The following is a 15,851-nucleotide window of genomic DNA, read 5'->3' on the forward strand; positions in this document are numbered from 1 at the left end:
CGTTTATTTGCACCTGAACTAAATATTTAAAAAAGTCAGAACAAATTTTAATGACTTTTGAGAAATTCAGTAAATAAAGAGTTCAGATTTTAGATGATCAACAACTGGTAGAAGATTATTCATCTTGCGAATTACAATCCCTATTCAATTTACTTGAAATGATTGATAAATTTGTTGAGATCTGTATATGATATATGTATAGATACATGTATAGATATATTAATACATAGATCACTGAGTGTGGCGCTGTATGACACCTCGATACACCTGTCGATTTAGATCCCCTATTACGCGGTTAATCGTTCACGTGATCGCGGGGCATCTATCTCTTCTTCCGGTGTATAATAAAGATTATTATCTATTACAACTCTATTTAATTTTTCCCATAAACCTAACAAAATTAAATCGTGTATTGTTTTATACCTGTAGTTTACAAAGATGTTTGATATAAAGACCCCGCAAGTCATCCCGGCCGATTTTACTACATCCAAGAAGCGAGAAATCGTTGCAGAAAATATCGTTCATCGATCGATTTCCATCGAACGACTCTACAAAAATGATAAGAAACAAACGTTACCTGAGGTAGACAGCGATGACCGTAGGCGGTCTGTCCATTCTTAAATCGGAGGGGTTGGACGGATGCAGGAACACTGGAACGTGCAGCTTGGACCTCGGATACAGGGGTCCATGTGGAACCAACAGCGTCAGCGAATCGTCAGCCTTCAGCTCTTTATAATCGGCTCGATTCGGAGCAAGTGGCACCTGTCCGAGCGGCGTGACAGGCTGAATTTGAACTTTCGGCCTACAGAAGCCAGCCCCGTTGTCAGCAGAGCCGCCCAAGTCCTCGGTTCGCGGCTCGAGAACAGAATAAGCGACCTGAACGAGCCTTGGTAGGCTCTTGGCGACCTTGACCCGGCCGGAAGCGTCAGGTGGAGGTAACGGTGCCCACCAATCGGCTGGTATGGTGATCTGAGCGAGGCAAACCCCGTTCTCTCCGTCGGGGCTGCAGGCCGCCGTCAGGACGGATGGCGAGGACGAGGAGGAGTAGACGGAGGAGGAAGATGAAGAGGAGTAGCTCCTGCCGTTGTTCCTGCTCGCAGTACTCCTGGAAGGGACCGCCAGACTCGCGTGCAGGACCACGCAGACCCTCTGATGCCTCGCCAGAAGCAACTGACGTCTCCCTCCTGCCTCGCTTCCGGCGTGAAAGAGCACTCTTAGCACCGGCGAATCGCGTGGCACGCTGCTTCCAACGAGATGGGCGGACATGTCCAGGTGACGCGCTCCGAGCTCCTGCGCGTCGAGAATCGTTGCCGCCGTCAGATTTCGCCTAGTTTCCGGTCCCGGCAGGGCGTCCAGAGGATCTGGGACTATGTAACGTGCCGGCACGGTCTGCTTCGTACTAAATGGACCGTACGTCGCGCGAACGGAGACCGGCTCGCTCGTCTGAAAGACGGTGAATTTGTCTATCGAGAGGATGGAGCCTGGCGGCGGCGACGGAACCCCATTGCTCCCGCTCGTCGACGTTCCCGTCGACGGTGATATCGCCGGGACCGCGTCCCTTCGAGCAGGGTAGAATTGCCTCGGCGTGTGCTTCAGGAAGAATCCACCGTCTTTGTTCTCGAAGTGAACCTCCACCGAGGCCGCCACGTCTGAAACAAGAGAATCACCTGCGTCAGCGATCGCACATCTACCCCTGGAATCGCGATCACAATTTTTATTATCCTCTACTAGTATATTCTCTCGTCACGCATAACGAACGGGTAAGGTCTAAGGGAGGAAACTTGACTAGGACAACTCGAAGTGGTGCATATTTGTGAATCTTTTGGGGAATAATATCGAAATTTTCTAGTAATAATATTCAAGGTGTTCGAAAAATAGCTTCTTTATGCATGTGTCGCAATTTTTGTATTTAAAAATATCCGAAATTAATAAAGTCGTAAGAGTAAATGGGAATGTCGGTTTCTTACATCAGTTGAATGTGATCAGAGATAGGTTGCCTCAAATTAAAAAAAGCATAAATTTTGTAATGACATTATATTGTCTAAGTTCTATCGAGAACTTTTTTAGCCATGTGTTTTCATTTATTTCTAGAATTTTCTTTTTTACGGAAAATGTAGGATTTCGTTTGTAGGTGATTGTAGTAACAATAATTTCGTTTGTAGTTCCACCATTTATAAAATAAAAAAAATTGAAAAAATGACGAGCACCTGACATTGAAATGTCTCAAATCGGCTTTTTCCATAGTGATTTCGAATCGTTTGTAATTGTTTGTAGTGACTTCCGTTACACTTATATATGAATAGTTACAAAGTACAATTTGTGATTCGATACGTTTTGAATCACATGGAATAAATTTCTTTTTAATGTTTAACATTGTCGAAGTTGTCCAATGCATATAAAAAATAAGATGCCTATAACTTTTGAAATGTTTAACTACAAACTATTCTGTATCATATGGAATAAGAAGATTTCAAAAATTTCGAAAATTGTCGAAGTTACCTCTTAGGCGTATGAATTTTTATACTAATTTAGAAACTGAATAAGTAACGAAATCGTATTCTGTGCAGCTTGAGTTTTATTTTTATTTTTAATCGTACACTTTAATTAGTTAAAAAAAAATTGTCATACTTCTATTTATTTCTAGAATTTTCTCATAAACTATATTCTTTGTAAAAATTCTATTGTACTTTAAACAATTTCCTTGCTGTTCTAATAATAGATACCCTAATTAGTGTTTTAAATAGCGTTTAAATTTATCTGAAGTAGACAGACATATTTTTAATTTTATATTAATAATTATCGTCCTAGACCGCCATCTCGATATTAAAATGGAGGGTAAATGCTCGAAATATACATAAAAATTGGAAACATTTTATTTATTCTAATCTGTAAACCGATTGAAAAATGAAAATTACTGCCAAGGACGAGATCAAATAAAATTAAACAAGAAACTTCGTATTTCTTTCTGCAATTTCAAGTGAATACGAGCAGGTAAATTCATTGCTGCAAGCAACGAGTTGATTCACATTTCCAGGATGTATAGTGTGTATATACTTTGTATAGTGTGATTACAGCTGCGGGGGAGTGTACACGAAATACGGGGAAGGGGAATTTTAATTATCCGTTTCTTTTAGAACGACCGAAATTAATTCTCGGAGGATGTACGCGTGTTTTCCTTAACGCTGTAATAAATCCGTTGGCGTCGCGAAAGAACGTTTCCATTACACCAGAGTAATTTACAGAATTTATATCCGCGTTAAATTAACATAGAAATGAACACGGTTGAGACTCGACGTTGTCGGGTGCTCTTAGCAAAGTGCCGAACTCTGCAACATATCGTTTGGCTTTACATTTGAAAACTGCAGACACAATCCCCGAATGAAATTCAGATTTAGCGATCAAAATTCCTGAAAAAGATACACACTGAAAACATCTCGTCGATTCTTGATTGACAACTCTTGATGACATTTGGATTCTGTTGCAGGGCGTAGAATAGAATGTATTTTACTTGGCGTATGTAACATTTATTTCCTACGCATTATTACAACGTGGCAATGACAATAAATGAGCGACTACACTTCATAAGTCGGTTTTGTAGAGACATCGTTAAAATATCACAATATCTCTATAGATTCAATACAGAGATTAAATTTATTAACATAAATTATTATAGGAATTTTAATATTACTACAGTATCGTCTAAATACCTATTATAATACTTATATACTTTCGATAGAATTATTCGTATCATCAAAGGTGTGCAACGAGCATAATTAATTCGATTGCTTCAGGTAAATAGTGCATTGATCTAATATTATACATAAATGTTAAAGTCATGTGAAACAAATACAATATAGACATTCGTTAAACAATGTTTTCGATAAGACTACTTTACTATTGGTCAAAATATCGCATTACGCAATGACTAATACCATTACTATTATTCAAATGTATGAATGAATTATTTATCAAATTATTCTTGGTTTAAGGAAGTGATAAGAATACGAAGAACGAAAAAAACGTATATGTTTACGTTTCGACTCCTGTATGCATTAGCGATTGATGGAATATCGTTACCCAATATTATCGATAATAATAAAACTTTCTGTACAAATTCAATAAAGACTAAGATCAACAACAAAAATAACAAATAACTACTCGGAAACATTAGTTATAGCCTGTTACTGTAGTTTCCGAGGTCCTCATTGGCCGACTTGTCACCGAAGGGAGTTTTTCTTCGGTCGCGAACGCATCTCGATAAAAATTCCCCAGACAGAAGTTCGAGTGAAAAGTCGTGTAGAAATATCAACGATCTCCTCTCTGTACCGTGTCATTTTCTTCGCAATATCGACACCATCCAGCTACTTTACGATAAATCGAGGCATTCGTTTCGCTGGTTGATCGCGGCTCACGGGATCGTTCCCGATAAAGAACACTTCGGAAATTTCCCCCGTTGAAACAAAGTTTTGCGTATTTATGCGCGCTTAGAAAGTCCGCACAGGTGAACGAGGAAAGTTGTAAATCGGCGTGGCGAGGCGTGGCGCGACTGCGCCTCAATTCGGACATAAATTCTCGAGGAAATCCTCCGCTAAGCGCCAACTGCCCGCACACCCTCTTCTCGAAAGAGGAGAACGCGCGAAAAGGTGAGGCCAATTCGGCCCTCGGTCGCTTATCTTTCGCGTTACTCGCTCTACCGGCCCCCGTGTCTCGTAATTTTTTTTCTGTCTCGTTACCCGAACGGGCTGAAAAGAATTCGTTTATCCTTCTACAACCTCTAGAGATTTTTAAGTCACGTATTCGCATACCTACATTCTCTAAATCCGATTTCATCTTTCCACCGCTGCAGCTTTCACCCTTTATAACCTTTTCGTTACCTATATACAATTAACCCTTTGTGTTCGAGGCCTTTTTCTCTGAAGCCTACCAGCAACTCGAGACAGTCGAGACAGTCGAGTCTTTCCAACTAATTTAAAATAATTTTACATTACATATCGACACATGAAATTATTACATTTATAACATAAAACATTTTATGTATCTTTATATCTCAAAGAAGAAGAATTTCTGAATATGTAATAATGTCTTTATTGTTGCATGGTATAATCTACAAAACAATCGTTAAGGTACACCTCCAGTTGGCTTCGATTAGCTTCAGATACTTATTACTCAATTATTTGTAGCCTATTTAATTTTCTTAAATTATTAACTATATTATAAGTACGTAAATCATCATGCTATCTTGGAAATTAAAAACGGAACAAATGTGAATATTATTTATATTTATTAACAAATTATTGTTCGTAGGTAATCTACCGCAGTAGATATACTACTCTATAATAACACGACAAAAGTTTTGTTTCTTCTCGCAAATACTTGTTTAATGATATAAATAAACTTTTAAATTAAACTCTTTTTCTCCGATATCTTTTACGGCTTTGCGGATCTCCACAATATCATGAAAACTTACAATTCCTACGAGGGAGTATCTTTACCCCTAAAATGGTTTCATTGCGGAAAGAAACAAATTGTTTCGGTTATTCGCATCTCTGGAGCTACTGTTTCTCTACGTTCTACAGTTTTCTCTGTTTCTTCACATTTCTTTTTTTTTCATTTTCAAGTTGTCAAATTTCGCTCGCAAAGACCGCGTTCGACCTTTCTTATTTTATGATGGAAAAGTGTTTTGGCCACGAATTTATTCACCATTCAAATACAATATCTTTCACGAGCTAACGGATCGCAAATGCTCGGTCGATCTTCTTCATTGACGTTGGTGTCACAGCTTCACTTGTACGGCGGCACATCGAACCACTGGTACTTCTTCGGTTGGCTTTCGTCCAGCTCGTACTCCAAACATCGTCTAGGAAAACTGTCAGGGATCGTTAGAAAGACCTCTTTAAACTGACTCACAAGGGAAGAACGAAAATGGTCCGACTCCGATTTGAATGAAACTTTGTAGGCTCGAAGAACGTAAAATAAGAGTCTTAATATAAGACACGCGTATTCTTTTTAGCCGCGGTAATTCAAATTTAAGGGGTGAAAACACGCTTGTATATATGATACGCTGAGTATTACAAGAGCGAACATAAAGAATGGAATTCTTGTGTTAACTGGACACTATGTGTATATGTTATATGAGTATATATTTATATATTTATATATTTATATATACTCATATGTTATATATTATAGGAGTATATGTTTTCATATACCCATATGTTATATATTATATGATTATATTTTTATATGTACTCATATGTTATATATTATATGATAATATGTTTATATATACTCATATGATATATATTATGTGATAATATGTTTATATATACTCATATGATATATATTATGTGAGTATATACTTATATGTTATATGAGTATATGTTTACATATACCCATATGTTATATATTATATGATTATATGTTTATATATAATCATATGTTATACGTTATGTGACTATATATTTATATATACCCATATGTTATATATTATATGATTATATGTTTATATATACTCATATGTTATACGTTATGTGAGTATACATTTATATGTACTCATACGTTATATGAGTATATGTTTGTTTTTAGAATTAAACATTTTATTTTCTTCGTCATATAAGCAATTGTTACATTGAAAGTAAACATGTTGCATGAAATTTTCACAAAATTTATAAAAATCTGTTGTCAATTATGAACATTTTTATGTAACGTGCCAACCATTTAATTTTTGTAAAAACAGTTTCCTTCTGTCACTAACCATTTCGAGAACTTTAGGGTGCTTACAAAAATACGAGCATATTATTTTTCGATGTTCTTAAAATAATTTTGTAAATGTCTATGATAAATGACGATATTAACACAAAATTACTAATAAATTCTGCTCAGTTAAAAATGATAGCTATTCATATTTTGTTTGAAAATGGCCCAATATTCGTTAGAGAACGATAATTAAATACTGGTAAGCAAGTTTTTGCAGAAAAGTCGTTACGCGCTAAATTGATTCTTTCTGCAGTTGACGTTAGGGATTTTGTTGAAATTGAATTGTGCTGTAGTTCATGTTAAATTAGGGCGAGATCAAGTCATCATTTTGTAATTAACAAAGAGAGGTTCATTGAAATATAATGAGAACGCCAAGATCCGCTAACAGTGGCTGTTGTACGAGCGAGTGGATTTCCTGAAACGATCGTTTCAGGAAACGAGCCGCGTCACGGCTTTTACAAGCTCATTACGATGTCAATTATAAAACGTCGCCTCTGCTGATAATAACCTTACTTTCTATAGTATTTTAACTTTCAAAAAGTACGTTGATATTATTATAAATTTTCACAAACAGGCGATGGTTCTTAATTTTCATAACGCAAACACGACATTTTAGGCAAAAAGAAAACATTGTTCAAAAAGCCAGTTCTTCGTGACGAAAACAATAAAAAAAAAAAAAAGGAACTTAGTACGATTAATAGTTTTGAGATAAAAATGATATATATATACATTGACAAAAATTGCAAAATAAAATATCCTGTTGAACAAATTTTAAACCAGCAAAATGATGACGTAAACTCAGTTTAATTTTACGTGTATTATATCATGTTCAGACTCCATGATCCATATGCGGGTCAGAGGGCTATGTTAACGAATATTCGCTGAGAGGCAAAACAGAGGAAAACAGTTACCACGTTAATTTAAAAAAAATCCCTGGCACAGATTGCAGAAAGCGATCGATATGCTGTAAAACCGTATAATGTAGAAACTCCGTTGTTTCACTCACGTCGTCCAGCGGTTGCAACCCACTATCGGATAATCCTCGCGGAAGCATTTGGTGTCTAGAGCGTTAAAATAGAAATATCCTACGGTGTTACCGGCGCCGTCCTCCGATCTTCGAAGACAGTCGATGAACTTCTCGTCGCACGAGCAATGCAACCTGTTAAACAGATTCTCGATTCGTTTCCTACGTCAATCTCCTGTTGCTTTCCTCTGTCACGGTTAACTGCGGACGAACCGTTCTTGTTCCCCCACACATCTTTCACGGTTACAGAGTGATTTACCCATTGGACACGTTAAAAGTATCGATTTCTTTCATTGGTGTCATTGAAAGCATACAAGGTGCAATGTTTAAATGGAAACGTCTAAATATCTTCGTTAATTATGGTTCTGTGAAAGAAAATCTATAGGAAAACGATCTACAGCTTGAAGGGGCACATGTAATGATAGGGAGCATTCTATAAAAAGACAAGGTCATTGGCGTTTTCTTTTTCTTTTAATGGGATAGGGTATTTTCATTATTCATCATTGACCCAGTAAGTGATCATTGATTACCGATTACGAAGACTAAATTTTTGCTTACAAAGACTAAGGTTAGTTTACTAGGTCACATTACGATTTATGATTACTTTTCTGCACCTTGCCAAATAAAGATATAAAAATGAAATACCTTTTTTAAGAATTCAAGACCAAGGGGGAAAAACTCATTATGTCCAAAAATTAAAACTTGGTCAAAATCGTGATTGTAGTTCACATAACTCCTAAGACCATTAACAGTGATTTAAAAATTCGGCAACAATATGGATTTGAAGTTCAATTTATCCGGTTTAAGAAACAAGTGAAAAAAAAATTAGCTTGGTCACCTTTTATTAAAACACAAACAAAAACGAATTTCTATCTAAAGTGGACATAATTAGATTTTCTCCCTCACAGCCATTTTTTCCCACCCTTTCTGTCAAAATGGTTGATTATATCGATTTTTCCATTGCATAAATCGATTCCTGGCCTTTTTTTTCCCGCTGGATGACATGCATATTTCAATCTCGGTAAAAATTGGACATAATTAGTTTTTTCCCCTTACAGCCATTTTTTCCGTCCCTTTTCTGTCAAAACGGTTGATTATATCGATTTTTCCATTGCATAAATCGATTCCTGGCCTTTTTTCCCCGCTGGATGGCATGTATATTTCAATCTCGGTAAAAATTGGACATAATTAGTTTTTTCCCTCACAGCCATTTTTTCCCACCCTTTCTGTCAAAATGGTTGATTATATCGATTTTTCCATTGCATAAATCGATTCCTGGCCTTTTTTTCCCGCTGGATGGCATGTATATTTCAATTTCGGTAAAAATTGGACAATTGGATAATGAGTTTTTCACCCTTGGTCTTCAATTGTTTCTAGTTATTTGCATTAAAAAGCAAAGGTGTCAAACACACTTTCTGGTTGAAATAGGTAGACATAAAACCGCGGTAGAAATATTGTTTGCGATTTAGCTTTTAGACCAAGAAACGCCTTTACGTTTCTAACGCCGTTTAATCGATTGACTTATCGATTGACAGCTGGCGCATTATGTCAAGCATAGATTCTCGGGCCTTTTTCGTCACGCGACCACGCCACGCGCGCGACAGCCATTCTGGCTTTAATAAGTCAACGTGACAGACGTCTCAAAGTGTTTCGATAAGTTCTCTGAAACTCCTACCATAGTCAGCTCATCTAGATTTAATGTATAGCTCAGTGTTCTTGGAGTGCGTGAGTGATGTAGTTTCCTCAACTCTCGTCCGCTCGGAAAACACGACATCTCAACGGAGTTTTCCGTGCGAACGACTCAACAGGCGGACCGAATTCGTACAATTAACAGCGTCACACAAACTCAACTTTGTAAGATCTGTAAACAAGTGTAGACAGCTCGTATAATATTGTCTCACTGATCAACAGGTATCGTCGTAAACATCATATGTCTAGCTGGCGAGGTTAAACTTTATCTTAACGGACTTGTTATATAATAGTATAATAGGTATAATACTGAGTATTCCATCGAGATACAGCATAATCCTGAAAACGACATAATATTTCAGTATTATACGTCAGAATACTGAAAGATACCTAAATCTTTTAAGCTTTTTTTACATAATCCTGTAGATTTCGGCGAGGTTCAGAAGTCAAGAGCAGTTATAGGTGAACCTTTTTACTGTATTTGATAGACAATTTAAAAGTTGAATTCGTACTCTAGGGCGCACCCCCTCCCCGAGAAAATAGGCCCAAAGCAACTCTGATAATTCGAAGTATGACAGTTTTAAGAAATAGGTATAACGATATAAAAATAGTACATAATGTAGTCCGCCAGCAACGAGAATCTGTTTTACTGACAGAATATGGCTACAAGACAATGTGGCGTTGAAAGTGCCAGTCAAATACAGTAAAATGGCCACTTTTAACTGCTCGTAACTTCTGAACCAGTGAATTCAGAAGTCTTATCAGTGGATTCAGAAGTCATCGCCTTAAAACTAGCATTTTCGGATTTTTCTCGACAAAATCTACAGGATTATGTAAAAAAAAAAAAAAAGAACTTAAAAATGTTAGGTCTACCAAAGTAAAATGCAGCCTGTATAATATAATAGGTATTATACCCTACGTTATAGTCCCTAAACCCTTTATTTTAAAACGCGCCGGATTGGGACACGATAAATACGATCCTCGGGTAAATTCAAAGAGATTTGCGCCTGACGTCTTTTTTTTTATGCGAACAACTATAAAAGGAAAAACACGAACCCCCGACGAGATTGATCCACCGCGTTTGAATCGGATGGGCAACATTCGCTGATCTTGACTTAGCCGGCGTTCGATATTCGTCGCGCGTGATTCATGCGAGACAGCAACCGGACCGACACGCCTACAACTCGCGAGCACGTTACGCCTAATCGCCGGGCAATTTCTCACCGAACGTTGGACATTCGGTCGGGTAAAACACAAAAATTCCGCGTGGGCGTCACGCGAACTCGGCATTATCGCGATCGTTAACGCTCGCGTGGAACGGCCGCAAAGTGTCCTAGTAATTCCTGGTACCACGGGGTACATTCTCTCTCTCTCTCTCTCTCTCTCTCTCTCTCTCTCTCTCTCTCTCTCGCTCTCGCTCTCTCTCTTTGTGTTTGTATTTCTACCACGGACGAATTGTTTTCGCTTTACATTTCCCCAGTTTTGAGCATTTTTTAGGGGAAGGAAAAAAGCGTATGCAAGGTTTTAAAGCGTTGTAAATTTTTCATCACGGGTTATCAAAAGTGTAGTTGTCAGAAACTCTTTCAATTCTTGTAATATGTCACTTGTAATATCAGTCATTTCTGTACGAGGTGTAGAAATTAATTCTGTGCCTTTATTAACAACCTTTATATGAAATCATTTATAACGATAGTTTAGACAGATATACAGGATGTTCCGTTTAATTCGGAATGGTTAAATATCTCATAAAGGGATGAAGTTATGAGAAAAATATTTCTACAAAAGTTATTCGGGTCAAATGGACTAATTATATGGTGTAAATGATTTCATTGTGAGTATAGTAGTGGGAAAGATTCAAGAACAAATTAACTGTTTTAAATGGAACCTTTTGATTCATAATATAATAGTGTTTGTTTAGGCAAATTCATCGACCTGTAATAAACAGCCATTTATTGTAATACGAAACCCATAATTGGTGTTTGAAATCAGTAAATTAAATTAAACGCGGCCCGTCGGTTGGTCGAACAAGGATAGTTTCGTTCCTCGCACGAATTATTGACTGATGCACGGATAGAGGACTTGGCGTTGGCATATTACTCCTGCTAGAATTACACGTTTCCATTGAAACGTTCATAACGTTAATAGCGTTGATTTTCATGTTAAATAAAATATACAGAGTGTCTCAGCCAATTTCGACATCTTGATAACTTCGGTATTGTGACATGGAGCTAAAAATGTTTCATAAAAAACTTAAATGGTATCGAGTGAGGCATATTCTGATGTTATTAGTTTTTCCGTAGGTAGACGCGTCAAGTATACATATATACTTCAACAGTCTCCTTAAATGCACAAGTTTCTCTACGATAAATGGACAGTAAGATGATCCGGGATCGGATATCTCGATGAGACAATGCTAATGCAACGATCAAACTTTTTTTATTATTACCGTTTTTGTTATAAAACTGTTACCATCGTATTCCCGACATTTTTCTGATTAAAATGAGACCAAACACGACGTAATTCGCAACATATTCACTACATATTGTCTCACCGAAATAATCCCGGTGTTGGTCGCCATTTTCGCATGTCGCTCCGTCCTCTTCTTTATTCGCTGTCCTTCTCTACACTCGAAGTTTGTTGGAAAAATACATTAAAGCTTAATGAATTCGTCTTGAAAAGTACTATCGCATGGTATAAAAAAATATATATATATATAGTTCCATTTGAAAACCGAAACTTGACCATCATATCACGTTAAATAACAAAGTTAATAAAAATTCCTTCGCGCTGAAACATGAGCCCCATTTTACCATGCAATTTCCATATTTGAAATTTTGCATTCGGCCGATAGCTTTGGAGTCAGAGCTCTGTATCGCTTAGGCTGGGACACCCTGTATATGAAGGTCGACTTTGTTTAATAGAATGAGATACTTTTTGTATGCATCAAGCGATGCAGCTAGACATTCTTTCTAAAAAAGCACTGACTTACGTATGTCGAAAAGCTATTCGTTTAGGAGATATTTGAATTCAAATAATTGTAAAATTCAAGTATGGTTCGATATAACGACCATTTGGATCACAGCATTTTTTAAATCGAGGAAGTAAAGACTGGTCTACCTTATTTAATGTATCGGCTGATATTTTGCCGTAACATTTATATTTTTGGATAAATCTTTTCATACAAATTTGTACATTATTCTAAAAGAGTATTAAAGGCGTGTGTAAAATTTCAACTTAAAATCTTGCATACTTTAAAAAAAGAAGTGATAAAAAAAGCATACTTATAGAGCGATAGAAGGAATTCCCCATTTAATATAATTATTGGTGAAAAACAAAATTTCGAAAATCATGTACACCTTATTTTAACCTGTAGTTTACGCATATAAATTTTTATTAATGAGAAACAACATTTAATGAGATAAATTAAAAAGAAACAAAAAATTGTTTTAACATGAGTGAACTCAGCCTTCAAAAACGCATAATTTAAAAGAAAAATTGTTATCCTAGGCCCTCTAGTTTACAAGTTATTTAAAAAATCATGTATGTCCACCCCCACTTTAGAGACTGTTTTCACCCTTTCAATATGGACTATTGCCATAAAAAAAAAAAAAAAAAAATACGTGTCAAACATACTTGTAAGAACCACCTCCCATGTAAATTCGATCGAAATCGGGGTATGGCTATTTAATATGCTCCCTTGTAAGTAACAAAGATGAGAAATGCACGCGTTGAGACGGAGTAAGATGATGCAAAGCGAGCGGTGTTAACGTGTAGTAAGGGGATTACGAGAGCATGAATGGCGGGCATCGAGTGGAGACAACTGAGAATTCCCTCTTGCTTCTTTGCTGTACCGCTAATATTCTTTCCAGCTCGCTATAGTATGCGGCGTCATGGATTACTCAGTCACCGCGCATAGAACGCGGCGAACGTTCAGCGGCTTGAACACGTCAGACTTCAAAACCAAGCCGGCTTCTTTGCCAGGAAAACCGCCCCATCGACTAAGAAAAAAGCATCGCTCAGAGGAATAGGAACTAATTTAAAAGCAGCCACCGCCTCGAGACGCGACCATGCCGAAAGAAACTTCTCTCGCGAAAGACACAGTCGCCGGCGGCTTCGCGTTCCAAGGGAAAACACTCCCGACTATAATCCTCTCCAAGAGTTTTGGTCGATCACGGCTATTGTGATGTAAAACCACTATCCTACACCCGTTGCGTTCTTTGAAACAGAGACGGGTAAAATTCCTATTTAAATGAAAATGCTGAATAATGAATAGGAGATAAATAAGCCGTTCATTATGAAACTGGTACAAGTTCATTTTTTTTGGTAAATGAAGTCTCTGCGAGCTTTCAATGATATACGTCGCGTCGACTTAATTTCATTTGATAAACAGAATAAGAAAAATTATGTTGATTCACGAACACGAGCGATTCCGTATTTCCATGCTAATAAATCTATGTTCATAGATCCGCAGTATCAAGAAAATTTAAAGGCGTGATGGAATTATCGTTATACATGCAACGTTATACCTAGACCGTTTCTAAAGATGTCGAGCACGCTAACTGGTGGCGCCATTAATTTACGTGCTCGACGTCTGCCGAAAAGCACGAAGCCGAAAACGTCTGCCCGTCGTTTTGCTCAGTCCTGGTTCAGCGTTTTTGTCTTTATCACAAATGAAGAGAGAAATCTATCTGGATAGCTTAAAGGAGGCACTCTTTCTTTTTTAGATTAAAAAATAGTTTTGTTTCATTAATTTTCATTTTAACAGTTTATATCGCGGGCTGTTTCGTTAGGCTAAGCGAACACGAAACTTCAAGTACATTTTTGTCGAAATGCTGATTATCATGTACGGTTAACACAATATCTCGAAAACCGCACTTCCGATAGAGTTTAAATTTAGCATGTACAGGATGTCCACGTTAAAGTGTCACAAACGCATATCTCAATGAATATTGATGATACGACAAAATGATTCAGATCTAAATTGCAGGATACAATGGGCTCTGTATTGTGGTGAAAAGAAAATCTTTTTTATGTTATTAATTTAAGAGATGTCATGGTGAAGTTCCGTTTTTTTAAACGGAACTGTATATTTTTTTTTTCGTTTTGATCATACGGTAGTGCTTTTCAAGACAAATTCATTAAACTCTTATGCATTCATCCGATTTTTATTAGTTTACAAGATATAACGCTTCGAAATTTACTGATTTTCAGTAGAAAAGTCTCGGTTTGAGTGACCACGTATAAGACCGCTTTTGTGACTGGTCACTCAAACCGAGACTTTTCCACTGAAAATCAGTAAATTTCGAAGCGTTATATCTTGTAAACTAATAAAAATCGGGTGAAAACATTACAGCTTAATGAATTCGTCTTGAAAAACACTACTGCATGATCCCTCCCAAAAATATAGTTCCATTTAAAAAATGAAACTTTACCATGATATCTCCTAAATTAATAACACAAACAAATTTCGTTACGCCACAATAGAGAGCCCATTGTATCCTGGAATTTACACGTAAACAATTCTTTCGTATCATCAATAGTTATTGAAATATACGTTTGTAACACTTTTTCGTGGACACCCTGTGGGTGTCACGCTGTATACAGGGTGGCTCAAATAATAGTGACAAGCTATAACTTCGCTATCAGTGTCTTTAGCGTCTCCGTTATCAGAGTCTTTGTTTTCCATAGATTGAATTCTTTCATCATTCTACATAAAAAAATATTAAGATAAAGTGGTAAAAAAAATAATTAGCTCACAAGATATTTTAGTTCGTAATGAAGAGTGCGCTTAAACTGGGGTGGAGATCAAAGAGGACGATCTTAGCTAGCGGGAATTGTCTCTAACCATACAAAATTCTCTAAAAGAGTTATAAAGGAAAAACCTGGGTGAAAAAAAAAGATATTTTGAAAGAGACCTGGTGTAGAATGTGGGATTAGTCAGACCGTGGTTGCTCTGTCCGGCCTCGATCACGTCGGAGCACATATCGTGTTCCCTGCAGCACGCGTCGGTTTCCATAAATTTCCCGAGGTCGTCCGGACTCGTCGCCACGTTACCGCTTCCGCACCATTTCGTCCCTGCCGGAAGGAAGTTGCAAGAGAACGGGAAACCTCGTTACGTACGACCCCATCACACTGATCCCCCGTCTCGATCTTTTACGCTCTCAAATTTTGAATACGAACAAACCAATGAACTTTTGGTCCGTTACTTGTCCAAAACGATCGCAAACCGTACTTCACGAAGAACGAATGAAAGTTCATCTTGATAATTGCTCGATGTTGTACGCTAGCGTTTCTCGAACCAAGCGACCCCAAAAGTGTCGATGCAGTGTTGAAGTAGCAAAAAGAAGTATTATATTTAGTAGCTTTAAACTCTTGCTTTCAG

At 37.2% G+C, this 15,851-nt stretch overlaps 2 protein-coding genes across 3 annotated transcripts in view; both read right to left on the reverse strand.

Moving 5' to 3' along the window:
* Positions 1-15,851, reverse strand: part of LOC128875579 (transmembrane protein 132E) — a 195,717-nt gene that overhangs the window by 75,877 nt on the left and 103,989 nt on the right. For both annotated transcript variants that reach the window (XM_054121274.1, XM_054121273.1), the window contains exon 2: positions 578-1,649. In XM_054121274.1, coding sequence (XP_053977249.1) covers positions 578-1,649 — 1,072 coding nt within the window. The remainder of the gene's footprint in view (positions 1-577; positions 1,650-15,851) is intronic.
* LOC128875582 (phospholipase A2-like) overlaps positions 5,089-15,851 on the reverse strand; it is an 11,796-nt gene continuing 1,033 nt past the window's right edge. Inside the window, exons 2-4 of the mRNA XM_054121278.1 lie at positions 15,385-15,544; positions 7,763-7,915; positions 5,089-5,866 (exon numbers count right to left, since the gene is read on the reverse strand). Coding sequence (XP_053977253.1) covers positions 5,782-5,866; positions 7,763-7,915; positions 15,385-15,544 — 398 coding nt within the window. The 3' untranslated portion in view covers positions 5,089-5,781. The remainder of the gene's footprint in view (positions 5,867-7,762; positions 7,916-15,384; positions 15,545-15,851) is intronic.

Source organism: Hylaeus volcanicus, chromosome 4, assembly GCF_026283585.1.
Source record: "Hylaeus volcanicus isolate JK05 chromosome 4, UHH_iyHylVolc1.0_haploid, whole genome shotgun sequence".
Taxonomy (NCBI): Eukaryota; Metazoa; Arthropoda; class Insecta; order Hymenoptera; family Colletidae; genus Hylaeus; species Hylaeus volcanicus.